Here is a 27,730-nt window from a genome sequence, read left to right as displayed (position 1 = left end):
TACTTTAAAGCTGATGAACGCCCTCTTCCCAAGACTTAATAGGGCTAAAATATAGCTCCTTAAATTTATTTACTTTTTTAAAGGGTGAAGGAAGTTCAATTGGTTTTAATATTTATTCAGCGATAGTTTGTTGTATTACTTTTCGGGTCACTGTGGTGTATGCGTAACTTTTTTGTATTTACACGATAAATGTATTATAATTAGTGAGATGTAAATCAGACGAGTTGATTTTTTTTTTTGACCTTTTAAAGAAGGACTTTTTTTGTGTTCAAATCTCAGCTTGCGTGATGGTTTGGTGGGGCGTCTAAAATTTTGAAAAACGCACAAGTCTCCATATCTCGAGAAATTTGTTCGGATTTTTCTCAATGGATATATCTTTGCCGCCGGGTACAAAGGGGTTAAGTCATAAAATTGCACTTTTTGGGTTTTGATAAAATAAGAATAAGCTCTTTTTTCTCTTTTAGTTTGTATCAAAAATATAAATTAAGAGATACTTTTTCCTATAACAATAAGAGAATCAATGCTCAAAAATTCATCGATTCAACTTCAATCGCCTTTTCTGACAAACTATCATTTATGACTTAACCCCTTTGTACCCGGCGGCAAAGATATTAGCTTTGGCTTTTTGGGACCAATTACAGATTTTACTGTCTCTTCGAAAAAAAACACCCTTTCACATTAATTTTTTTTATGAAAACCCTTTATTCTTGCTTTCTATCCCAAAGTCAATGTTCTTACCAAATTTCATTAGGGTGACCCATCATTTTTGTTTTCACTCAAACATATTTAATAAATTTCGTAAGGGAATCTTTTATACCATTGATTTTATCGGACTTATCGCGGATTTTCCATATTTCAAAAAAAAAACACCCTTTCACCAAAAATATTTTTAAAAACTTTTTGAATCCTTTGTCCTTGCTTTATATTAAACCTTCATCTGGAGTTTCATGAGTGAAGCATTTTTTTATTGCTGCTTTTCTTATGATATCGAACTACCTCAAATCCAAACATTCCATTTTGATCAATAGAGATAAAAATAAGAAATAAAACCAAAAACCATTTCGACAGCAATAACTTTTAGAAAATATATTTCACTTAAATAAAAATTGATTAAAAACAAAACTCAAAAATAAGGAACTATCTTCGCCAAAAGCATCATCAGCGTATACCAGTCTTGAAGAAAGCTTCCAAAACTTGCTCAAACATCGTTTGCACAAGAATTTGGCTCCAAATTAAATATTTAACAATCAGACAAAGGACCAAGGCAGCCAACACTTTGTTAGCATTAGCTTTTTCTAGTCATGCTTTTTGGTTATCATTCGAGTCTTTCTTCTCTACTGGAACCGGATAGATATTGAATTTAATGAAGCCATCTTTTGATCTTTTTTGAGTGATCTTTCCAATTACTTGGGGTTCCTTGATACTTGTTTCGATTTTTTGGAAGACCAATTCTGTACTTTTTGCATCATTGCCTTGAATGAGAACACGAACTTCACAGCCTTTGCTAAGCCATTTACTGATGTTTTTAGTTCTTGAGGTTAAATCGTTGTCGCTTATCCTAGATCCAACAGTAAGGGATTTAACTGTGGGTTTTTTTTGGGATGAGGAGGAGCTAATAAAGAAATTGTAAGAAATTTTTTAAGAATTTGGGAATCGATACTTACGTCGTTTTGTCTGATTTTGATTCGTCCAAGTCTTCGTCAGCCAAAAGTTCAGCTTTTGTTGCCAATCTAAAAGAGAATAACATAAGCTAATGGATTTTCAAAAAAGATCATAGTCCAGACAAATTAGATATTGAAAAGTGCAAACCCTGAAATAATTCGCATATAGCTGAAAATTGGTACAGAGCGTTGAAACTTCCCCAAAAGTCTCGTGAGTGCATAAAAAGTTATTAAAGGTTTAATGTCGAAAATGTAGGTTTTTCATATATAACGGAGGAATCTATCAAAAAAAGTATATGATTCACTTGCAGGTTTTGTATTTCCTAAAAAAATGCTATGACGCTTTTTTTTCTACGAGCAATCGTTTAGAAGATATCGCGATTTTACAATGTGTCAAATGTCGAAAATAAAGTTTTTTTGCTTATAACTCTTAAACCGTGAGTCCTATCGAAAAAAGTTTTCTATTCTTTCTTGTAAAAAATGTGTTCTTCTATATAAAAACGTTTTTTTGTTTTTTTTTTAAGCAGTCGTTCAAAAAATTTTTTATTTTATCTGTTCAAAACTCAAAAACTGCGAATTTTTGTACTTAGCTTGTAAAATATGAGTTTTTTGAAATATATTTCTAACACACTTCATACATAAAATGACTATAAAGTTGTTCACAAAATAGGTTAAGAAATGCTTTGGTTACACTTATCGTTTGAAAGTTAGTGCGCTTAAGAGAGTGGTATGTATCGAAACACCGTTGTTTGCGTTTTTTCGTCAAATAGTCGATGTTATCGTAAAGAAATTTCAAACCATGTATAGATTGGGCATGTTCAAATACTTCTCGGATAGGCTATATGAGATAAACGTATCTGAAAAGCTTTCCAGATAGTTTTCAAGCTGTATAATCGCCCGAAAAGCAATCAAAATAAAATGCACGACTGAGTCGCACGTATTTGCTCTTGTGGTTCAAAGAGTTTTTATATTAAATATCTATTGGAAATTTAAGATTTTGTTATGTTTCGGGAAAAAATTAAAAAAAAAAAAATCGAAAGTTAAAAAAATTAAATTCTTCAAATTTTTGTTTCAAAAAACTTTTTTTTAATTTTTTATTTTTACACTTCAAAATGATAAGTATACTTGTCTGTAAATTTGAATGAAATTGACTAATGCTTTGATGAAATATATGAACCTAAAAAATATGTCAAATTTTGCAAAAAAAACGGCAACTCCGTATTTCCATACTCCGAATTTGTTGAGATAAACTAAAAACACAGTTTTGTTACGGCCATATTATTCACTCTGGATTTAGTTTGGATTAAAGTTAATTTTAAATTAGAAATCTGAAATAAATCTCAACCTTTTAAAAGGTTCTTTAATAACACTTATTTGTTGCCATTTTCGATAAAGGTCATAAAATAACCTTTTTTTTTAAAAGAAATATTTCGGTCAAGGTCTGAGAGAAACCTTTATTTTTTATTTTTTATGTGTTAGAAAATAAGTTAAATCGCATGTATAACAGTTTAGAAAATTTGAATTCGTAAGTCGTTACAAATTGGTAATACGTTGCAAAGGATTGAAAAACGTTAAATTATTTTTTTTTAAAGAAAAATTAAAATGGAATTTTAAGGATATTTTTAGGGTGGATGTGTCGGACTTAAAGGACCTCTTAGGAGAGAGGCAGTGCATCATGGTGTCTTAAATCAAAGTTTTAGGACAGAACGGAATGGATTAGGGGGCCTTTGGAAACGAATAACGAGGTCGCAATGGCCATGGACGCTTTATTAAAATATTGCCTCTTTTAGGACTATAACACCAAAGTCCTTTCCACTCGCCAGGGTTGCCAAGTCATTATTTTTTTCTCACATTTCACACTTTATCAAAACATGAATAGTAATCTACTTTTATTTCAAAATTGGATGAATTTTGGGTCTCGATTTCTTTTTTTCGAACCAATTTTTTTTATATTTCGTGAATATCTCACACTAATTCGGCATGATTAACAACGTAACAATCGTTCTCAGTTGCTATGGCAAGAATCCACCCGTTTCGACGAGTTAAGCCTTGGCCTCTAGCAAGCATGCCGAGTAGTAGTAACTAGAACACCCTTCACTTCAGCTGCCAGGATCGGCCTATAGGATCCTATAGCCTATGGGCCATAATGGTGGTTAAAGGAGTGAAGCTAAATAAGTACACAACATTTAAGTAACAATATTTATTAGTGCTTGGGTATTGCTATTTTGAGGGTTATAATACCTCACCTTTTTTGGAGATTCGAAATGTAATCCTTTTAAAAGATGTGTACTTATTCGAACACCATAGGTTCCGTTACATAATGTTTCGGTCAACCAGTGAGATTTATCGCTGAGAGAAAAAAATAAATCTCACCTGCAAATTTAAACCAGTTGAAAATAAAGGTTGACTGTTATTTCTGATCTCTGTTTTAAATTAATTTAATTTTTTGTTCATATTATTCACTCAAAAAAAAAATTATGTGATTATTCAATGGACCATATTCATAGACCCTGTCTAAGGCTAGGCGCACACATGCGATTTTAGTCGCGCGATTATTCAGTCGCAAAATCGTCGCATTTATCTTTATTTTTACCGACTTCCAGAAAGAAGGAGGTATTCGTCTGTATTTTTTTATTTTTTTTTATGTTTGTCACCTCATAACTTTGGACTGAGTGAACCAATTTCGTTCAGTTTTAGCTGTAATTTGGACAAACATCAAAAATAAAAGTTTTCCGTACTTAACTCCTCTAAGATTCGGTTTTTTTACAAATGTTTTAATTTTATGTTAAAGCCCATAAAAGATTCAGATGTGCTTTTTCGTAGCTACCTTCGTTTAGAAGGTATTAGATTTTATGAAGAACATCTAACTTTGAATAACTTTTATGGCACACATGGGACTTTTGGGGACTTTCTCTGTACCAATTTTCAGCTCTATGCGAATTATTTCTGGGTTGAATGTCCAATTTGGGTGAACTGTCAAGAATAAACAATCACCTATAAACAGGCCGGTTTGACTTTGGGTCAAGATCTTGCACCTTAACTAATTGCAAGTCTCTGCGCCGGGCTAATTTATTAGCTTCTTCCAAAGTGGTCACACTCATGGCATCATTTTGTTGAAGTAATGTGATTTTGGGTATTTCTTTGGTCTTCTTTTTTGGAGCCTTAGCAGGAGCTCCGTCACCGATTTTTGTGCAGAATTCCACCGAAACTCTCAGAGGACGTAAATGATAAAAAGATGGCACAGTGTTTGGACATTCGTATCGGAGTTGTCTGCCAATGGCAGTTCGTAATACACTTACTAATATTCTACTCATTTAAATAGATATTTTATAAATAAAACAATTTAATAAATAACAATGATATCGAATGGAAAAAGTTTATTTTTGTATTTTTCTTTGTGACTTTCACTTTTCTAAATTTATTTTTTTGAAGTTTAGAACTGCGATGACAGCTGAGGAGAATGACATTTCAGCTTCATTCACAATAGTTTATAATTTTTTGTTTTGAATTTTTGCACCATCTATTGGGAGATAGAAGAACTATGAATTATTTAGCTTTTTTCTTTTTCCCACCTCCAGAACTGGCTGCAGCTCCACCACTCCCACCACTACTTGGTTTGGGCATTCGACCAACTTGCATATCCTTCAGCTTTGCATTCAACTTGACTTTAGCTTTAGCCAAATCCTGTTCCTGTCGAACAGTTTTCAATGGCTTTGGTTTTAGGAAATTCTTTCGTTCTTCCTGCTTTACTGCTTCCCCACAACCATGCACTTCGGGTAGACCATGTTTGAAGCAGAATCTTTTCTTGCAATGATCACAATTCTGTCCCATTAGATTGGTTTTAGTTTTGCAACGCTGATAGTCACATAAATTGTCAACTTCTTTGACGGCAGTTAGAACATCGTCCAGCTTCATTTCGACCATTTGGCTGGGAATTTGTTCGAGCAAGGTAAGGGTGTCATTTGTGCCATAGTCGGGTTTCTTTTTACCTGGTTCGATGGGGAAGAGGGGACCTTTGGATTTTTCTGTTGTGTTCAAGAGAAAAGTGGTTTTTAAATTAATGCATTTTTAATGAAATATTTATTTATTTACCTGCCATGGCAAAAATTTGTTTATACAAAACTTAAAAATCAGCTGTTTTTTGGGGCTACTGTCAAAAGTGACAGGAGCGCGTTCGAGAATAAGGTTATTTCTTATTGTGGATGCATCCGGGCCTGTGTGTAGACTTTATGTCTACGTTCATGTACCTATCTTATTCCTTTCAACAGCAAAAAAATAGAATTAAAATCGATCGCGATGCGATTTACCTACGTGTCGTAAACAATGTGCCAAGTAGGGTGGCTTAAACATCGATAGTCGGACGTTTCGATAGTATCGATGTTTTCAAAAAAAAACTATCGGTACTATCGATAGTATCGATAGTTTTTTTTAATAAAATTCACCTTATCAAAACCACAAAAAATAAAAAAAACAAACAAAAAATGATATTTTAACTTCAAAAACGTTGATGAATATTCCTTGCTAGATGCTTACATTTCCTAATTGTCTAAATACCCAGATGGATTCAATAAATCATAGTCCCAGTAAAAAAGAGACTTATTTTCGGTATTTTTTCATTTAAGCCTGGTAAGCTGCTGATGCGAAACGAAAAATTTTCAAGTCTCCAAAGTCGACAACGAAAATGCTAACGAAAAAATATCATCGAGTATTCTGTCAAAGTCAAAATAAAAAAATTCAAAATTTATTTAAAATCAAGAAAAATCAACAGAAAATAATTTTTAAAGCAAGAAATAAATGAATTAAAGGTGAAAAACCGTCAACACTGTTTTGGAGCCAACAAAAATGCACAGGAAAGTAACAAGTTAATGGCAAATGAGCGAAAACTCTCCAATTTTTCGCTTGAGCTGGGAATTGAAAAACGAAAAGCAAAACGAAATTTTTCGTTCAAGATTTCGTTAACGAAATTTTTTATGGAAAATTTTGTTTCGCATCAGCAGTGTACTAGGCTTCAACGAAGAAAGAACACGGCTCATTTTTATTTCATATGTATAAAAACAAAACTAAAACTGAAAATATGTAAGTCAAAGCTATTTATTCATATTTTATAATAAAAAAAAACTAAAAAAAATAAAAACAGGCACTGCTATTTATTCTTCATATAACAAAAATTATAAGAATAAATTATTTAAATAACAAAAAAAAAAAAAAAATCATGTGTGCAATTCACACGTGGTAGAAGTGAAACCTTTAAAAAAATCACTTTTCTTGAAAAAAAAAAAATAGAAAAAATCTACCTATTTTTATTCTATCACCTTCAAATCCATGTTTTTTATATGACAACCTTTATAAATTTTATATCATCTGAAAGCTTTTTGTCTTAACTCAAAAAATATATATCGATCAGACCTATGAGACATCTACAAAAAGAGCTAGAATTTTTTAAACTCGATGAAATTTCATAAAAAAAGCAAAAAAAAATTTATTTTTATGTTCTCATGCTATTAAATCAATTTTTTTGTTTGACAACCTATAAAAAATTTTATACCATGTGGAAGCTTATTGTTTCACCTTGTATAATGATGCATAAATCTTATTTCAAAGACGTCTACAAGAGAAGTTAGAATTTTTTAAAGTTAACCATGTCGAATTTCCAGACTGAGATTACGGTACTTCCTACACTGGTAGCTGGTCATCGCCAACAGATCTCCACAGGTGTTTTGAGGTATTTTTAAATTTTTTTCAATTTAAGATTGTGTAACTTGTAGAGCACGTTACGTTATGTGTGATATATCAAATAAAAGGTTATGTTATCAGCATGCGTATTAAAGTTAAATCAAATTCATATGAGCACTAGATCAAAAGATATAACGTGTGTTGGAAAAGAACATCTTTTTACCGTTATCTCTGAATTTTGAAAATGAAATTAATTGAAATTTTGTACAATTATAATTTATTTAATTACCTATCTACAGTACAAAATTCATTCATCTATCTATTAAAACAAAAAAGTTATAACAAGTCATCATCTCATCTTCATCTTGTTTCAAATCACTACGATACTAAAGAAGTTTTCACTTCAAAAATACTTATGTAGTTTCAAAACAACACAAAATAAATATTAAAGATAAGTATCAAAAACAACATACTAAAATTCACAGCTATTCATGTTTTAAAACTTTTTTTTAACAAAAATACACGTTTACACCGGGTTTCCATTCGAAGATTTTTGTGACGATTTAGTGTTGTTTACTTGTGACGATTTTTGTTTTGCATTTTGATTAATTTTTGGTAGTGAGTTTTATAAATATACAAGTGTGAGTTTGAATATCATTTGAAATTAAACAAAGGTGAAGGTGTACGAAGAAAAACAATCGATAGTTTTTTGACACTATCGATTTACGCGATAGTTTTTCACTATCGATACTATCGATAGATCGATACTATCGATAGACTATCGATGTTTAAGCAACCCTAGTGCCAACCAGGGTTGTAGAATTATCAATTAAAAAAATGCCCTTGAAAAAAAAATATTAATTGCAAAAAAAAAATAAAATGCACGACTGGGGTCGCATGAACTTGCTCTTATAGGTAATAAAAGTACCTAACTCTTTTGTTAATGAACAAATTTAGGGAAAATTAAAAATTTGATACTTTTACAGAATTTCATAAATAGTGTAAAAAATAAATAGTCCAAGATCCCAGGGCCGCCAGACATTACTTATTTTCTCAAGAATAAAATGTATGGAATTACGTAGTGCTAGGACATACTGTTAGTGTATGGATACCGGCTACCTTGTGCCGGTTGCTAAAGGTACGAAAAATACGTACTTACTTTCCTTATTTTCTCAAGGCTGATTTTTATATAATGATACTCAGGGAACTAATACAATAATTTTTGTAAGCTGCCAGACCCATCGGATGGGCCTAACACCTTGCCAGACACGCACAAATGCTCAATCAATTTGTGGAATATTTTACTCCAAAACTATTACTTGGTGAAAAGTCTAGCTAAATATGCGTTTTTAGACGAGCAAAAAAATGCAAATGTTATTATTGTTTGCATTTTTTTGCTCGCTACTGTACCTTTAAACTCATAATGAAAATTAATTGAATTAGTTCCCTGAGTATCATGTATAAAAATGAAGCTTGAGAAAATAAGTAAAGTTAAACTATTTTTTTCAAAGCTTTAAGATGTCTGAATGGCTGTCGGAATGGGTCTGGTAGTGTTAGTTATACGATTTTTTTCTTGTCTGAGTGCAACCTACATGCCTAGGTTCTTGTTACATCTAATGCAAATTGATGAACCTAGAACCTTTTTCCTATATTAAAAAATTGCAACCTTTTTGAAATTTTTTTTCTACAGATCAAAAACGGTCTGTCAAATCGAAAAACCGTTAATGTAATAAATGAAGTTAATAAAAAGATCTACAACTTTTACTTCAAATTAATTTTTAGAAAAGCTCCAATAAAAGAGATATGACGAATACCTATATGGTTTCGAAAAAAAAACCACCCTAACTCTTAAACCGAATGTATAATCGAAAAATGTAATTTAACATACACTGTAGTAAATTAAATTATCTTCAAGTTTGCTATACATTTTTTTCTGTAGATTCAAAAATACGTGAGTTACATATGTGAAAAATTGAAATTTTTATTTAAAAAACAAAATGGCGGCCAAATGACTCTAGATGCGATTCTGCAAAATGTGGTTTTCGACTCGTGTCTTCATACTCTTTCGAGCCATAAAGTCAAAATTTGTTATAAATTTTTTCCCAGACCTCCATATAATAAAATCTTACTTTCCCGTATACTAAAATGCGTGTCTGGCAAGGTGTTAGGCCCATCCGATGCATGGTATAAAAAGACAAGGTATGATCATTAGAGCCGCCATCTTACAAAATGGGGTAATAGTGTTTTGACGTTTGGCATTTGGCAAAGTCAAAAGCAACAACAATTTCAAAGAAAAATTTGTTTACAACAACAATTTCAATGGGCTGGGCTGTCAAAACCTTAAGTAGCCATAAGTTTTGACAGTTCTCGATACTGAGTTTTTTCTAATGATCATACCTTCTTTTTTTATACCATGCATCCGATGGGTCTGGCAGCTTACAAAAATTATTGTATTAGTTCCCTGAGTATCATATATAAAAATCAGCCTTGAGAAAATAAGGAAAGTAAGTACGTATTTTTCGTACCTTTAGCAACTGTTACCGGTAAAATGGCCGTCGGCACAAGGTAGCCGGTATCCATACACTTACAGTATGTCCTAGCACTACGTACTTCTATACATTTTATTCTTGAGAAAATAAGTAATGTCTGGCGGCCCTGGGATCTTGCTTTAAAATGAAATGTGTTTATTATTCATTAAACACCGTTTTAAATGTTCTTTTACACAAAGCCAAGTATGATATTTGATTTCTTTCGTAGTAAAGAATTTTTAGAAAAAAAAAAAAAATAAGCTAGAGCCATTTAAAAAAAATAATATTTTTTTATGTACCCAAATTTTCTAACTTTCTTCAAAAAAAAAAAAACTTTCATGAAAATATTATATCAAAATTTCGTTTTACTGTGTTTAAACATAAAAACGAAATTTCGAAAAAAAATTGATTTAAAAAAAAATTGATTGATTGTTCACGCCGAAATTTTTTTTACAAAAGTATGGACTTGAAAATGTAGTTAAATTACAAATATTTAAATTTGTTCGTTTCGCATTTAGAACCGAACATTATCGGAGAATTACTAAACAAAAAAAGGTATGTCATTCGTTATTCGTTTGCTTTAGTTAAGCCTTATACTATGTTTCCACCTACGCTAAATCCGAGATTTAGCTAAGTAGATTTAGAATAAATCTCGAGATTTATATTAAATCTACTTCGCTAAATCTCAGATTTGGGTTCAGCTACCCTAAATTTAACGGCCATATTATTCACTAGTTTAAAAAATACATCTGGATGTAAGCAATGTCAAATGTCAAAAATAAATCCTGTTCCATAATATTCACTACTTAAATCCAATCGTAAATCCAATTTTTTAAATCCAATCTCGTTTAATCCAAACAAATTTAAACTGCTCTCTGGAGGTCCGTTTAACTTTATAAATCCAGATGTAAAATTCATTTTCACAGTGTTCAGTTGTTTTGTAAAGTATTTTGTGAAGGAAAAATAAATTTCAATGCAAATTATACAACATTTATTGAATAATCACATAATTTTTTTTGAGTGAATAATATGAACTAAAAATTAAATCCTTGGATTTATGAAATTCAGATTTAATGGATTGGATTTAAAATTAACTTTAATCCAAACTAAATCCAGAGTGAATAATATGGCTGTAAGACTTTCACCTACTTTCAATCCGAGATTTAGAATAAAACTCGAGATTTGTGCTAAATCTACTTAGCTAAATCTCGGATTTAGGGTAGGTGGAAACGTAGTATTAGCCTTGAGCCCAATAGCTTAGACCATCCTGTTCTAAAAACTAAACTGTATACTTCGATTTTCCGCTAGCCCAAAATCATTTTTAAAGATACATATAGGTACTCTGAAAATCTTCTTTATTAAATAAATGTGGTAATGTATGTATTTAATTTGGCTGTAGACAAGCTTACTTAAATTCTTACCTATAATCAGTTTACCATTGATGATTAACAAATCTATAGTTGTTTCAAAAGATAAAGTAAAAAATACTATTATATTTTATAAGCAAACAAAATTCACAAATTCTTGGCTGTTTAGATAATTGAATAAGGGAGTGATTTCTTTTTGCGAATGTATTTGTGTCCAAGTGACAGATGAAAAACAAAAAAATATACAAAACTTCAAAGTAGGAACAAAACAACGTAAAATTTGTTTGTTTTGTTCACTAAAAATGATTTATATTTCACAAACAAACAAAAATTGGCTCTGATTTTTCATTTCTTTAAAATTTTAGTTTGGTTTGACGTTTTGTATTTGACAAAATTGAAGTGTTTGTGAAAATATGTGTAAATACGTCTCGAATAAAAAGGATCGATTCTTCGGGAAAAAGTAGCGAATTTATTTTCATTGGAATTCATTTAAGGAAAAAGTAGCAGCTCCAAGTCGACTGCAGATCGAATTTTTGGTTATTTAGAACTTGACATATAATATTTCTTCTTTTGCACTATCAAGAACGTATTTTTTTTTAGGTGTCAAAGAAGAAAAACATTAATCGTACTGGCAAGCCACATGAAAAAACATCCATTTAAAAATAAACTGACTGTGACCTCCTGGTAAAATTTTGCGTGACCCACCGGCACCGGTGGGTCACATGGTGGTCAACGTGTTAAGGATACGTTTAAAATTGAACAACTTTTAAGATTGCTTTAAAGAAACGACTGCTTTTAATTTGCTGGTTAAGAGATGCTCACTAAAAATATGACCACATCTTCAAAATAATATCGTAAAATAGTTCGTGGCACCAAAAAATTTGTTCACTTTTCATTTTCGTTCATGTTCTAAAACTTAAACATTTTGAAAATCATCTTAATTAAGTATAACTTACCAAATTGTTCTTAAAGTTTTGAGTTCTTAGAGGGGGGGTATATGACTCCGTGACCCCCCCTTGTATACGCCGTTGTATTTATTGCAAATACAATATTTGCATTAAAAAAAAAATTCAATGCAAAATGTGTGCATTAAATAATTTTTTTTAAATATTCGTCGAATTTCTTACAATTATGATTATTCGATAAATTAGCTAGCTTAGAATATTTTTTTTATTTGCAATAATTATTTCATTTTCATTAAAAGTGGAAATACCTTCGCTTCGACTCCTCAACTATCCTTAGAACTGCTAAACAAAATATGACTGATGAAAACAACAATTTTTTGTTCAGTAAGTTATAAATGAAAACACGTAAATTTAAAATACTATTAAGCTATATTTATTTAACTAAACTAAAAACTACTTTGAGCTCAATTATATTAGACTCAAAAAAAGTACATCGTATACAGTTATGTCATGCATTTACACTGGCGCAAATATGCTTTCAAAACTTGCAACTTCCCAATTGTTGCAATAACTTACACGGCTTATATGGCATATTTTTTGTTAAAAAAAAACATCCAAGTATATTAATTCCCGTGAATAAAATTTTTTTGGTTCAACTAAATACTATAAATTGCATGAAAAATTATATAAAATGAAACTGCAGTGGTTAAGGTTATCCAAAAACGTTGTCATAAAACTGCTCCCACAAGCTTAATGGCCTCTCGTCACCGAGTTGCGCACGATATTGCCTGTATTCATCGCGAATTTTCGGCTCCAATGGTCCCCAGTTGTGAGTTGGTTCCATTGCACCTTTGATTTTCTGAAATTACAAAAATTCATTTGAAAAACATTTTTTTTAAAGAATTGATGGTTGGTTACCTCTGCCCAGGACTTTCCTGGCTGTTTATAAACAGTATAAATGGCCCACATTGGGAGTTGTCCAACTCCAATGGCCCAAATGACCCAGGCAAGTTGATAAACTGCAGTTGGATAGGTGATACCCTTATAATCTAATGGCTTGTAAGTAGCTATAGTGTATATTAAAACGAGGAACATCAAACCGGGGGTTAAGATACCCCAACAAATACGCCAGTAAAATCCGGTCTTTATATTGAACATAAACTCAATATCTTGGCAAAGTCGTTTAACTCCTGAAAAAAAAAAGAAATTGTTTGAATGAAGTCAAACTCATATAAACGGGCTTTTTACCATAAATCCAAGCAACAGAGATAAGCTCAGCAATAGCCAAAAACAGGGCTATAAATGAGCAACCAAAAAAGTCAACTAAATTTAAAATAAACTGCCCTCCAGGGGTTAGATAAACTGTTCCACAGGCAAATCCGATGAAGGAAACGCTTGTTGCTAAAAGCCAATGTGGCAAATGTTTGAAACGGTCCTTAATGACAGTTATGACACACGAAGTCATTCCAATATTACTTCCAATACCAAGAACAAGGAGCATTAGGAAGAATAATACGGCAAAGGCCTAGGGAAATAAAAAACCCATCACTTTCTTTTTGTTTCCCATAAAAAATTGGTGAAAAAAATTTACCTGGGGAAAATATTTGAATTTCGCAATTGCATCCGGGTATGATATAAATGCAAGTCCAGCTCCACCTTGTACAACTTTTGATATGTCATCGGCCCTGGTTTCATATGCCAGATTGCCTAGAATTCCGAAAATTATACATCCAGCTAAGATTGAGGTTAGGGAATCAACTGTGGTAATAATGATGACATCTCTGGAAATTCACAACATAATTTAAAAAAATGGTTTTTACGAAAACAATGGATTGCTTACCGATAGACATTTTTGCGAAAATCATTATATGAAGCATACATAACCAAAGTACCAAAGCAAATTGCCAACGAGAAAAACATTTGGGTAATAGCTGCATACCATACCTGTTAAATGAAAAAAAATTATTCTGTGATGAGGATTTTCTTGAAAAAATGTCTAAAAAGTTAAGTTCAGTAGGCCAATCATATTAAACATAAAATACGCGTTAGGCTAGGCGCACACATGCGATTTTAGAAGCGCGATTAATTAGTCGCAAAAATGGATCACAAGGATTTCAATGCCTGTGAACACACATGCTTCCCGCTATTAAAAAGTTGAAAATTGTGTCTACGGTCATTGAAATTCTTGTCATCTAATTTGCGACTGAATAATCGCGCGATCAAATTCGCATGTGTGCACCTAGCCTTAGGTCGTAAAAAATTTCACTTCACTGATTTTTACAGGCACTGTTTTCTAAGTTCAGGCTACCAGTGTTAGGCTCTTTGTCTACCTCAGTTGGTGGTCTCCTTCCGTCTCCCCAATCATTTCTTCAATTGGATAGTAAGTTTTTTAAGGAACACCACCAAACCGTCTCTTCTGTTGAAGCATAGCGAAAAAAAACTGCAGCTGCACTTAAATTAAAGAATTTTGCTGAAGTTACTGATTTTTAAAAGGTCTAGGTCTCTTGAAACTGTAAACTTGGTTTTACAATATTGGTATCTGTCTCAGCATTATCCCAAAAAATCTGTTGGTACAGTGCAATTTTTCGCGACCTAAAAAAAGTTAAAAAGGTATAGAGCCTAAGTTGAGGTCTTGACTTCTGGTTCTTTGTAGATGAAATATGTACAACACGACCAACAGAATTAGCTGGTTCTGTCATCTACAAAAAAGATTCCTCAAGAATCTCTTTAAACGGTTTTATAAAACAAACTCGAAGAAGGGGCAGGCATTAAAAGTTAAAACTTCCGTAACAAACACAAGCAACTACATCCGCATTGAATTTTCCTCGGCTTAAAGAACTTTTCTGAGGTCAAACTGAAACGAAGAAGACAATATCGGATATTTAATTTATTACTAACAATCTGGTACATCTATTAGTGTAACTCATACCATTGTGATGGTCTTATTTTTAGTTTTGACATTTTTATTCATGCTCTATTAAAAATTTGTTACATAATGTATTTTGCATTGAACATGTGAAAATGCAGCTGCAGAAAATGAACTCAACAGACTCGAAGTTATTGCTTTGATGCTATTCTAGCTCTGGTAATGCTGTGATATCGTAACTTATTTTTAATTCAATCTGATATTTCAAATCTAATGAATGAGTAACCTCTTCCCATTAATTTAGAAGACTTAAACTTCCAGCATAATTATATTGTTATATAATTATGTGTCTTACCACATAATAAATGCGGGATATAATGATTAATATATTTTATTTTTGTTGCCTCAATAACCATGAAAAGTTTACAAGAATCAGAAATTCATATATGTAAGGTTTTCACTGTCCACTACATAATCAGCCTTATTGCGATTTGCAACTATCAATCCATAGTTGATAAAAATTAAATTTCGATATCTTATTACTTAATTAAGAAAAGTCTTGAAAGCAGAGAATGGTCCTAACCGTTATTAAATGAAATCTAATTACAAAATTCCATTAAAAAATGACCAGTTTTCCTATAAATTAGGTTTAAAAATCCCATAATTTCAGTATTTATCAACTATCGATTGATAGTTGTAAATGCCAATAAGGCTGAATGTTTATGGAAGCAACATTTTCCACCAATTTCATGTCCTTATTTTTGTTGTCCAGCAAAAGAGAAGTTTTTTTAAATCAACAAAAATTTAAATAAAAAAGTTACACATACGCCATAGTGACCGATTGAACCTAAGCTCTTAGTACGCCACTTAAATAAACGAACATTTTTTTATTTTCTAAACAAAACAAAAATTAAACTGTAACGAATATAACTACTAAAATTCAAAGTCATATAAATTTAATTCAAAATCAATTTAAAACTGAAAAAACAGTACGTATAGTTTTAAAGGCTTGACCACACTCCCACACCTGTGGGTATGCAGCAGCGGTACGAGTACTACTTGTATGAAAAAAAGTCTACACCTGAATATTGATGTTCCAAATTGGACTTTTGTTCATACAATTACCATTACCGCTATCGCATACCCTTCCGTTGTGGTCAAGCCTTAAAACGAAGCAAGAAATAAAAAAAAGACATTTTTTCACTGAACACAATTTCGATTCGATTTTTTTTTGTTTATGAATTAATAAACTTGTAAAAACTTTGAGTCTTAAGATGTTGTTGGGAAGGTGACATCAAGTGAAATTTGAAATGATTTAATTGATTTATTGTTTTCTACCCGTCAATTTATGAACTGTCAAAGTCCATGGTGCTTTTTATTATTATTTAACGCCAGTGATAAAGTTACAGAACACCCAAAAATTGTACAAATCTTTTCGACCCAGCTATGTTTACAACAGGGGCGTACACACCATTGGGGTGGTGCCCCGGGCCCCCAAGACGCCAGGTCCCCGTAAGGAGACAATGCAGGGAAGCCAACTGGTTATAAAAGTATCAAAGCAAAAAGATAAGATATTTGACATGAATCACTTCGGACACAAGAGAGACAAATTATATTTTTCAGTAGATTGGTAGCCAGCCACATAATATGTGATATAAAAAAAAAATATTACCTCAAGGGTCCCAAAAAATTAAAATTTAATTGTTTTTCTGAAAGAAAAATTACATATTATCTTGGGGCGCCAAAAATGTACTTGCATAATATTAGCGAACAACAAATGATAGGTAAATCAGGGGCCCAAAAAAAAAAATAAGTGGGCGTTTACACACTTTTTTATTTGTTCTTATTTTCTATATCAAAGGGACCCCAAAATTTAGTCTTGTTCAGGGGCCCCCACAACTCAAGGTACGCCCCCGGTATATACATAATGTTTTTCCATCCTAGATTAGAACTGAACACAAAAAAAAATAATTACCTTTGCATTCAACAGCTGATTCCACTGAGGTTTCAAAAAGTATACTATTCCATCAATTGATCCGGGCAGTGTTATAGCTCTAAAGAGCAATATAATCATCACAAAATATGGAAAAATTGCCAAAAAGTAAGATGCTTTTCCAGAACTGCGTATACCTTCAACAATTTGAATTAAAAATTTGTTTCCTTCAATATTTAAAAATTACACAAACCTTTTACTAGGGTTGTTCCAATTATAAGCCAAGCTGCTGCAAGACATAAAACCAAATCCCAATTAGGTTTACCAATTCCATCATTGATATCATGTTTTTCACGAAGGACGCTTTTTCTGCAGAAGGAAACCAAAATTTGTATATAGACAATAAAAAATTGACAAAAAGTTTAGTACGTGAAATAAATCTCAGCAGATGATGTTCTATTAACAAATCCAGTTTGATTGCTTAGACCAATTTCTGTTGCATCAATACATTTTGGGCCCCATTCCGGGCGGCAATGGGTCCATGGCAGTGTTACAGAAAATGAAGCTACTAAGTATTTTATAGTTATTGCCATTATACAGGCGTAGTAAGTTGTAGCTAAGGCAGTGGCGTAAACTTGTCCATATGCTATTCCTATAGAAATTTAAGAAAACCATAAAACCTTTTTCTTCAAATTTACCAAGGACATTTTTTTTAAACCTCTCATTATTGGTGCCATATCGAAGGCTTCAATACAGCCGCGACTTGAAAACTGTCCAATTATCACTTCCATATAATAAACTGGTCTACCGATTAACAACAATACTATGATGTATGGGATGACAAATGCTCCACCACCATTTTCCAAGGCAATAAATGGAAATCTCCATACATTTCCAAGCCCTACCGAGAGGGCAATGCAGGACAAAAGGAATTCGATTTCCTTGCCCCATTTTTCTCGACTACTCTGTGAACTTGTTGTGCATGTCATTGATTCCTGTTGGCAAAGGATAAGTTTATATTTTTTTTTTATTTTCAGCACAAAAAAATAAAAGAGATGAGGAAATGATTAAGCTTGAATCATAAATATACAAAACATAAAAAGCCTTACCAAGTCATTTTCCTTGGTGTAGGAGGTTTGTTGTAGAATTTCTTTCTCGGCTATAAAAATATTTTTATCTTTATGCGATAGCGCATCACACTCAGGTTTCATACTGCTAATGGAATCCTCTATAGACGGGATACATGGATAAAGTTTAGTTTTTGGAAAGTTTGAATAAAAAAAAAATAAATGAAAAGTTTGTTGTGCAGTGCATTAAATTATTTTTAATCAAAAATGTGCAACTTAAGTGAGCTTTAAAAGGTATAGGACGTGGGTAATAATATACGATTATGTGAACAAGTAAACAAGTTGAGGTACAGGAGGACTAATGGAAATGGTTATTTTTTTTTGTTAACTTGAATTTTTACACGGGAATATTCATGATCTTGATAAAATAAATAAATAAACAAAGAACTTTTCTTAACAGCGTATAAGTTACTTGCGATTGAGTGAGAGCGGTAGAGTGATAAAAAAGATGGAATGAGAATGATGATCGTCATAAATAAAGGTCAAAGTAAGAAAGGTGTCGATTATTGCATGAGTTGAATCATCTAAATAAGGGCTTAGAACCAAAGCTGCTAGAGAACCTTGTTATTCTCCAAGATCTGCGAGTATCGAATTATCAAAATGCTCAATTTACTGGAGAGTCGATTGCCGTTGGAAAGTGTTTAAATCTCAGCTTGCAGCACTTTTTTTTACCTTAAAAAAAGCATCTTGTATAAAGTGTTTATATCATGTCTAGTCTATGGGAATAATTGATAAGAAGAAATTCTAAACATATATAAGCAAACAAAAAATAAAACATTTATCATTTTTTCGAGAGTATGTTTTTTTTTTAGAACAAATAAACCTCTTTTTTTTTATCAAGATAATAACTACCATGTGCATCTTTAGAATCTTATTTTTAATTCTTTTTTTTTTTTTTTGTTTAAAGTCCAACTTTTGAAAGTTATATGAAAATTTATGAAAATAAAACGAATGAAATGCAATAAATCAAAAACATTGATTACATTAAGCCTTAAGAGTATCATAATATATAATGTAAGTATCATATAACATCTGGAAAAATATTCTTTGTGCCTATTTCCTATGTCTAGATTGTAAAAGTTTTATTTTTGTTTTATATTAAAATGCTGATAAAGATAAGGGAAAGTAAAGTATAAGTACATTTAGAATGAAAACATAACTCGCATATGATGGAAATAAAAATAAAACAATCGAGTATATTCATTGAAAAATTTAAACAAAAAAAATCAAATGTGAACATATGTAATACGTTAACACGTGATTAAATTATTATATGAATTAAAATTAATTTCACCATCCGTGTAGGTAATATTAGAGTCAGTTGGGGTAAGTGCGCGCACTTTTCACTTTAAGGCAAAATTGTGAAGATTCTATAAGAGATATCAGAATAAAGTTTTTTACGTTTGATAAACCTATATTTTGGGAACAAGAAAACACAAAAAAAAAGTTTTTTAGTTTAAATATTTCATATGATTATAAACAAAAACCAAATGAAGTCAATGTGCGCACTCTTACCCCAAAGTCAGGGTAAGATCGCGCAAAATCTTGGGTAAGAGCGCGCACATAGTTTTAATAGGAATCTTGACAGTTTACGTAAACTAAATTTCTAAAAACTTTATGTTATACTTAGTTAAACAAAACTTTGTTTCAAAACTTCCAAGTTTTCACTAAAATTAATGAAAATATAAAAGAAAAAACAAATTAAGTTCAAATACAAAAACTTAAACTTTATTTACAAAATAAAACAAACAAAATAATATTTCTAATTAAATTAAAAGAAAACTGCCTTTCTTTTTTGAAGTTAAGGAATAAAAGCCTTCGTTTCTCAAGATTCAAGTTTGACATTTCTCTGTCTTGTTGAAAAAAGAAAAGTTTAATATGGGAAGAAGTGCGCGCTCTTACCCACAAAAGGACTGCGCGATTTTACCCACAAAGGTACTTTTTTTTCTATTTATCAAATTTATTATAAAATATAAGAAAGTCTAACAAATTTTTGACTTAAATCAAATATAAATAGGCACAATTCAAAAATATATGCTACTTTCGGTATATAATGCTCCCACGCCGAAGCCACACACTTTTCCCGCACAACTTTTTTTTTTTTGTTTTTAGTCATATTTTTTCAAGCCTGTTTTAAAATAAAATGGAGCTGAGCACACACTCCCGAAGGTTATCACTTATTGACGTCTTACTAAGCGCTGATTTCCTCATTTTCAGTTTTAGTTTTTTTTGGACACAACTCGAGAAATAAGCAGTGCGCGCTCTTACCCACTGCGCGATCTTACCCCAAATGACTCTACATGGAATGGAAGTGAAATGAATCGCATATCAATATCAAAAATAAAGTGTGAATTTGATAAGAGTTGGCATTTTTTTTTTTTTTTTTGAAATATTGATGGTTGATGGACTTTTAGAAAAGTTGCATCAATATGTTTTCAATTTTTAAATGAACCCTTACCTATAGGAAGTTACACAATGATTGTTAACATCAAATTTAATAATGTGCTCCAAATTGATGGTGCATTAGACTCTATATTGTATCAGTCATTTTCGTGTCTTGTATTTTGGGGATGGCACCCGAGATTTTTAAGATAAAAGAGGGTTTCACATTATATGTATGTAATTTATGTTTTAGCCTTTAACTCTATCAGATATTGTTCTTCTCGTCTGTTTTTAGTGTTAATTGAGAAGGATTTGCCAAGCACTTTTGCTCTTACATTAGACATTGTTTTTATAGAGATTCGTCTACAGTTAAGTATATTAAAGCCTTTAAGCGCATAAAGTTCTTTTTTTACTTTTTTTTATTTCATTTGAATAGGGTTACCATATCTATTTGTAGTCCTACTCATTCCTTAAATTATTTTTTTATATTTTCACTGTTTTGCTTTTTTGTTTGGCATTTTAATTTTTTTTTTTGTATTGAACCACAAAGATATGAAAAATGTATGCATGTGATATAATTTTCTTTGAAATAGAGTTGCCATATATAAATTCCCATATTAAAACTCGCAACCTAATTTTTTTTTCTTTTTATTAGCTGTGTTTTATTGGCAACTAAGCTCAGTAAAATTTTGCACGGGAAGCAAAAAGAAAAGATTTCTTATAAGGATGCACAGAAGTATTCGTTTGCTGCAGCTTACACAGACAGTTGAATTAATAAAATAATAAATACAATTAATCATTTTTTGTCGTTTACAGTATAAAATGTTTACATAACTAAGAACTGATTTAAAACCAAAACACGACTAGTATCAAAATATCTTTCATTTGACGCCAATTTTAACCATTAACCTTATATAAGCTATAAGTACGGTGGCCATATTTCTGGAAGCGAAACCCGGGACAGATAAAAAATTCATTGAAAATATTGATTAAAAAAAAAAAAATTAAATTTTTTAAAATGAGTTTTCATAATTTTTGATATCAAGATCTCCTAAACTTTTTTATGGGAGCGTTTTTGTTGAAATCATTTAAGTCGTTTATGAAATCACAAATCAAGAAAATGGTTTTATCATAATGTCTGTAAATAACTTCTAAAAAATATTTTTTTAATCAAAATCGGGAGAGCTGTTTTTTAACATTTTAATTTTATTTCAAATGATTTTGAAATTGTATGATTTTTAACACAACTTTTAACATGTCCTTAAAAGTTTTAAAACTTATCTGGGTTCTTTACTCTTCCATATGTTGTTCTTTATTCAAAAACATTTTAACTGGTGTAGAATACTTACAAACAGCAGCTGGAACTAAATAATTGAAGAACATTTAAAAAAAATTAAGCCTAGTCTAAAGGCGAAACGAAAATTTTCATACAAAACCAGCACAATGAAATCGTAAATGAAAATTTTACTTTTCGTTGCACAATACGCAGCCAAGGTAACGAAATTCTTACCTGTGGAGTTTTCAAACGTTTGTCAATCCCATTTATTTGTCCAGGCAATTTTAATTGCAGCAACAGTTTTTTTGACTTTGGAGACTTAGAAAAATGTTAGGCTTATTACTTTATCCGGAAAATTAGAAAAAATTCAATTCCCAACCATTGTTTTCTTGTTTTCCGTACAAAGTATTTAAAATATTGAATACAAGAATCAGAGAGTGTGCAAATACGGGACAATCACGGGACAAATTACAAAATACGGGACACTTATACGTCCCGGGTTTCTTAAATTAAAACCCGGGACAAGCTGTAGAAATACGGGACAGGCCCGGGTAAACCGGGACGGATGGTCACCGTAGCTATAAGTAACTCGACGGTCACCTCTCACCGACTGACTATACCTTTATGTGCGTGATTTTGGACCAATAGAGAAATATTGCTTAGAGACAAAACATTCAAATTTTTACACAGCTCGAAGATTGTTGTCCAAAAAATATACTGTCATGTTTGTTCATTCGTAAGGTATGTATGGCGGAATAGTGTCACATACTTTCCTACCTAGAATCTTGGCAGAGAAATGACGGCTTCTTTTTGATAAAGATACCCAAGGCGATTACATAAGCATCAAAGGGACAGCACCAAGAAGGATAACCAGTTTTAGTAGTTGAAAAGGAAATAATTTCTAATAAATAACCTACTTACCTACATTATGTAGGTTAAAGTGATTTTTTTTCTTAATTTTAATTTTTAAGGAAAAATCGACCGCGTAACCCAAAAAAATAATAAATTTAAAAAACAACGTTGCTTCAGATAGCGTTAAGAATTGAGAAGTACAGGAATGAACCTTAATGAAAGGAGTTTTGTTTTCTATGAATTTTGACTTAAGCAATTGTATGAGTGAATTAAGGCTTGTAAAATTCTTGGAATTAGGACCCAAACACGAACAGTATGTATACTTTTTGTCACTGCCTGTGGAATCCAATTGCATTGATCTTCAATTAAATCAATGAATGTGGTTACTCCAGGATTTCAACATTAACAAATAAAAATCATAAATTACAAAGGAAACACTTTTTTGTAGTTGTTTTCTGTCCATTAGAAGACACAATAAGTGCAAAGAAATATCTTGCTCGTAAGGTATGGTTTTTATTTAAATTTATTATTTATGCTTGGGGTTAATGTAGGTACATAGGTACAATGTTCCTGGGGCCTATTTCTCGTCGATCTACATCAATTACATCAGCTACCTACATCAACGACTTTAAATTTCAATATTAGCTCACAGATAAAATTTTACTATTTTTGAATTATTCCGACCACAAACAAACAATATTTCCCAATATTAAATGTAGCTTTACTATTGATCTTTGGGGTCGTGGATTTAGTAAATGTTGCTGACGTAGTTGATGTAGCTTCTTTAGAAACAGCCTCCTGGTACATATACAGAGAAAATTTTAGCGAAATGATAATGTTGTAATTTGAATGTTTAAAAAGTGTTAAGACATTAGGCAAAAATTGGTTTAAAAAAGAGCAGTCTATTTATCAAAGGAAGAAGCATATTTATGAAGAGTTTTTGAAAGTTCAAAGTTATAAGTTTTTGCACATATGGAAGGAGCCAAACCATTCACCTTCTAATCATTTCACTTGTTAGTGTAAGACAATTTTGACAAAGTCAGAATTAGCAATGCATGTAATTTTTCTAACAAAACTTTTTATTTAAAATAATTTGAAACTATCAAAAATGATTAGTACCAAAAATATGTAAATTTTAATAAGTAGTACAAAGAAGAATATAATATGTCGTAGGATAGGAGATTTTTCGGTTTGGATGTTACTGACTTACTATTTTGGTAGTTCACCATTGTAAAGAGTAGGAGGCGAAATTGGAAAAAATTAGGCTTCTAAGAAAACAGAAAAAATTTGCTATGAAATTGTTGCAAGATCAAGATTGAAAATGTTATTGTAAGTTTTCTAAAAATCATTTCACAGTTAGTCATTTGTTTAAAAGCGTAAGTTAGTTTATTTTAAATAGAAATTTTGTTCTCCTTTTTAAAACTGAAATTTAGCAAAACTCGATTTTAAAAAAACAAATAAAAACACTGTGATAGTTCAAAAAACCGACAGAGGGCTCTCATGTCTACTAATTCGAGTATGCTGAACACGATGGCGTACTCAGTTTTTCTGGATTAGGTCATATAAGAAAGATTTTTGCGTTTGAAATTTTGTTTGCACATGCCAAAAATGAGGGTATAAAACACCATATATTTTCCAAATTTTTGATTTTGTATCGATGTAAAATAATGGAAAATCTATTTTTTGGAAGGATTATACGTAAAAGAAGTTATTTGAAAAAAAATGTGTCGAATGACATTTTAAATCATTATTTTATGGCAAAAAACGTCGACTTTTTTTTTCACTTTTTCTTAAATTTTTTAACTATAAAGGTACAAATTTATACGAAAATTCAAAAATTTTTTTGTACACATCTTTTATGTGTTAGTACTCTGGAATATTATACATATGTAGATGTAGATATTTAATTACAAAATCAGGCATGGTATCAATATATTTATTTAATTTTTTTTTAAGTTCAAAAACTATTTTTTTTCTTAAGGTTCAAACCTTTGGGATTCACTCTTTCACAAAAAAATACTCTTGAATATCCAACTTTCATTATAAAAAAGAATAAGTTTAAAACTTTAACTATCTCACTGTTAAAAGTGCAACTTACTTTTAACATAAACTGTAATGATTTGTTGAAAAATCACAAAAGTTTCCTTTCCGTAACTTTTTCGGAGTTTCAAAAAAACTTGCTCATACTTTCAGACATGGCCGATCGTACCAAAAGCCCCTTTTTCATTTGCAAGTTTTGCCAGTTTTATTTTTTTTTTGTCATACAACATAGTAAGAAAACGATTTTGCCCCCCACTTCCCCTACATATGTATTGCATTTAAACATTTTGTAATTTTTTTATTTTATAAACTAAAAATTTGAGTTTTTTTTCACTCTTAAGCTTAACCAATATTGTAGGTAGGTAGGTAGGTTCTGCCTATTCGTATTTGTAAACAAAGCCATATTCTATCCCGAAACACAAGATCAAATCGTTGCCACCGAGTGCTGCATTTTAATTTAAGTAAAACGAAAAATACAAGAAAAATTGAAGAAAAATCGACGTTTTTTTTTTTTTAAATAATGATTTCAAATGTCATTCGACACATTTTTTTTCGATAAATTCTTTTACGAATAATACTTTTCAAAAAATAGATTTTTCGTCATTTTACATCGATAAAAAATTTAAAATTGGAAAATATATGGTGTTTTATACCCTCATTTTTGGCATGTGCAAACAAAATTTCAAACGCAAAAATCTTTCTTATTTGACCTAATCCAGAAAAACTGAGTACGCCATCGTGTTCAGCATACTCGAATTATCTTTAGTAGACATGAGAGCCCTCTGTCGGAAAAAAAGTTCCATTTTCGAACACAGTGAAATTAATAAAACATAAATCTAACCACTAAGTTTGGAATTGGCTTGGAAGCAGATCACCTGTAACTAATTCGATTTTAAAATTATAGCACTTTTTTAATTTGGAAGTGAGATGTATTTTTTTTTGTTTTTTTGTTAAAATCGAGTGTTCTCTAAATGCGGCCTATTACTTAGGGCCATTGAAGTTTGAAGACAGAAGTGTCATTTTCCATTCTAAGTTCGAAAATCAAGTATATCAATCTTATTAACTATTTAGCTCAAAAAATTCCTGCGAGCTATTTCTTTCAAACTATATTTTTAAATTTTCAACACATTTTTCACTAATTAATAGCTTCTTGAAAATCAGCTGCGCACTTTTTCGCCAATTAATATCAAAATGACGAACGATCAAATGTTATTCTGGGCGATTTTGACCCACGTTTATAGAAAAAAAAAAAATGGTGCTGACAAACAAGGGTTATAATTGAATGTCTTAAAGGTAAGTATTTAAAAAAGTATTTTATTTAAATTGGTTTCAAGTTTTTTTTTTCAGGGATTTTTTTGTTAAAATTAAGGATTTATGTTTTTATCGCTGATTGTTGATTTTGAACTTTTAATTGTTTTTAAATTTTGGACTTATAACAACTTTGAACAAATATGGCATTATTTTTGATATTAATATTGAAAATTTTCTTTTCATCTTTTTTTTTTTTTCTTGAAATCATGGAACTATTAAATCAATTCTACACACAAATAGAACATAATAGAGCTCAATTAATGATATCTTGAAGTCTCAAAATAGCTATAGCTACACAACAATAATTCAAGCATTGAAAAGTATTTCACAATTTCACTAAAGAAAAATCAACATAAATCATGCTTCACTGATACTGCGATTTAACCATGCAACAATTTACCGCCTTCCATTGTTGCCATAACGCGTATCCTTAAATTCAAAACAAAGTCAAATCAAATAAAATATCCTTAGAACCCAATAGTTTTATTACAAAATTCCTTCGCACCTCAGATATATCCTTTGAATTTACTTTACTCAACTTCAATTATAATCCTTTTCAAGACGAAATATTTTTTTTAAACTCCGATTACCCGATAGCTTGGCGTATTCTCCAACAACTGATCTCGAATATCTACCGACACTGACATTTAATCTTAATTTCTTGACTATGTTAAGAGATAGAATATCTCAAGAATGTGCTCCAAAGCTTAACTCTCAAAATAAAATAGGCATGAGGTACATCTATGCGATGCGAGTAGATTCAGATTGTTATCACAAAATACAAACACAAGCAAAAAAATCACAGTTGATGCTTGTCTATCGAGAACTAGATACGAAGGTTCTTAAGCGATCTTCAATTGAGTGAGTTAGTGAGTAGTGGGTGGTTTTTGAGTGACTTTCTTCAAATGAAATTTAAAATCCAATTGGTAACAATCGGAAACTTCCTCATAGTCACAGTATTGATACATAATTTATGCTCAATCAAGGACCGTAGTAAGTTTTTGTTTATATAAAAAGTTAATGTTATTGGTTCTTTGTAGTGTTTTTGGAAATAATTTTATGAATAGAAAAAGGAGATTTATACAGGGTGTCCCAAAAGTCAACGTCGAAACGAAAACGGTAGATAGGCTAGGTGGTGACAATTATCAGAAAAATAGTAAACAAAATCGCAGCCATATATTTTGGGAGCTATGGGCATTCGAAAAAAAAAATTGAAAAAATGGTCATCCTGTGACGGTTTTTCATGTGCCGTGACTACAAACCTTAATTTTTCTCATTTTTTTCTTTTGTTACGGAACCTTGAATAACCCTGCTTCTTAATGCATTAAAAAAAATTAACTCAGCTGCATCAGTTTTAAAGCAAATATTACTTTTTGCCCAAAATTTTTTACATGACTCTAATTCAATGAACCGTAGTGTAAAAAAAATGCACTACGATGTTTCGGAAAGTTACCTTAAAAGTTTGTGTGTTCAATTCTCTTTTCAAAATGTAAAACATTGTTGAGAATATTCCATAAATAACCGAGATAAAATTTTTTTTCTTAAGAAATTATTAGGTAATTTTTCCATATTATTTAAGTTTTTGTAAGGTTACAAAACTTAAATAATATGGAAAAATTAATTATATGTAGACAATTAATAGTTTTAAAAGGTTTTTGTCTTGGTTCGACCAAAACAACAACAGTGAAAACATTTGAGGTCCTAAAACCGCTTTAGAAAGAGTTTTGCTCTAAAAAGAACGCAATTTGAATTTCTAAAGATTCAACCAAAATTGAATTTTCCCCGATATTAATTCATCATAATTCAATT

The 27,730-nt window shown here is 31.0% G+C and overlaps 3 protein-coding genes across 3 annotated transcripts; all 3 read right to left on the bottom strand.

Annotated features, from left to right (window-relative positions):
* Positions 1-1,188: 1,188 nt before the first annotated feature.
* On the bottom strand, positions 1,189-5,021 carry LOC129919684 (uncharacterized). Its single transcript, XM_056000655.1, has 3 exons — positions 4,656-5,021; positions 1,665-1,730; positions 1,189-1,612 (listed from the first exon to the last, which is right to left on the bottom strand). The coding sequence occupies exons 1-3, from the start codon at positions 4,973-4,975 to the stop codon at positions 1,300-1,302; spliced, it is 699 nt and encodes a 232-aa protein (XP_055856630.1). The 5' UTR covers positions 4,976-5,021; the 3' UTR covers positions 1,189-1,299.
* Positions 5,022-5,023: 2 nt separating this feature from the next.
* Positions 5,024-5,778, bottom strand: LOC129919685 (DNA-binding protein SMUBP-2). Its single transcript, XM_056000656.1, has 2 exons — positions 5,754-5,778; positions 5,024-5,686 (listed from the first exon to the last, which is right to left on the bottom strand). Exons 1-2 carry the CDS (start codon positions 5,758-5,760, stop codon positions 5,208-5,210), a joined length of 486 nt encoding a protein of 161 aa, XP_055856631.1. The 5' UTR covers positions 5,761-5,778; the 3' UTR covers positions 5,024-5,207.
* A 6,766-nt stretch (positions 5,779-12,544) lies between these two features.
* LOC129919496 (sodium-dependent nutrient amino acid transporter 1) lies at positions 12,545-26,433 on the bottom strand. The gene is made up of 11 exons (XM_056000391.1): positions 26,322-26,433; positions 18,043-18,161; positions 17,652-17,928; positions 17,363-17,585; positions 17,187-17,302; positions 16,976-17,130; positions 13,975-14,078; positions 13,726-13,915; positions 13,383-13,659; positions 13,053-13,324; positions 12,545-12,993 (listed from the first exon to the last, which is right to left on the bottom strand). Exons 1-11 carry the CDS (start codon positions 26,338-26,340, stop codon positions 12,847-12,849), a joined length of 1,899 nt encoding a protein of 632 aa, XP_055856366.1. The 5' UTR covers positions 26,341-26,433; the 3' UTR covers positions 12,545-12,846.
* Positions 26,434-27,730: the final 1,297 nt, after the last annotated feature.

This window comes from Episyrphus balteatus, chromosome 4, assembly GCF_945859705.1.
Source record: "Episyrphus balteatus chromosome 4, idEpiBalt1.1, whole genome shotgun sequence".
In the NCBI taxonomy this organism is placed as follows: Eukaryota; Metazoa; Arthropoda; class Insecta; order Diptera; family Syrphidae; genus Episyrphus; species Episyrphus balteatus.
The sequence above is the reverse complement of the archived record's forward strand: the minus strand, read 5'-3'. Positions and strand labels throughout refer to the sequence as shown.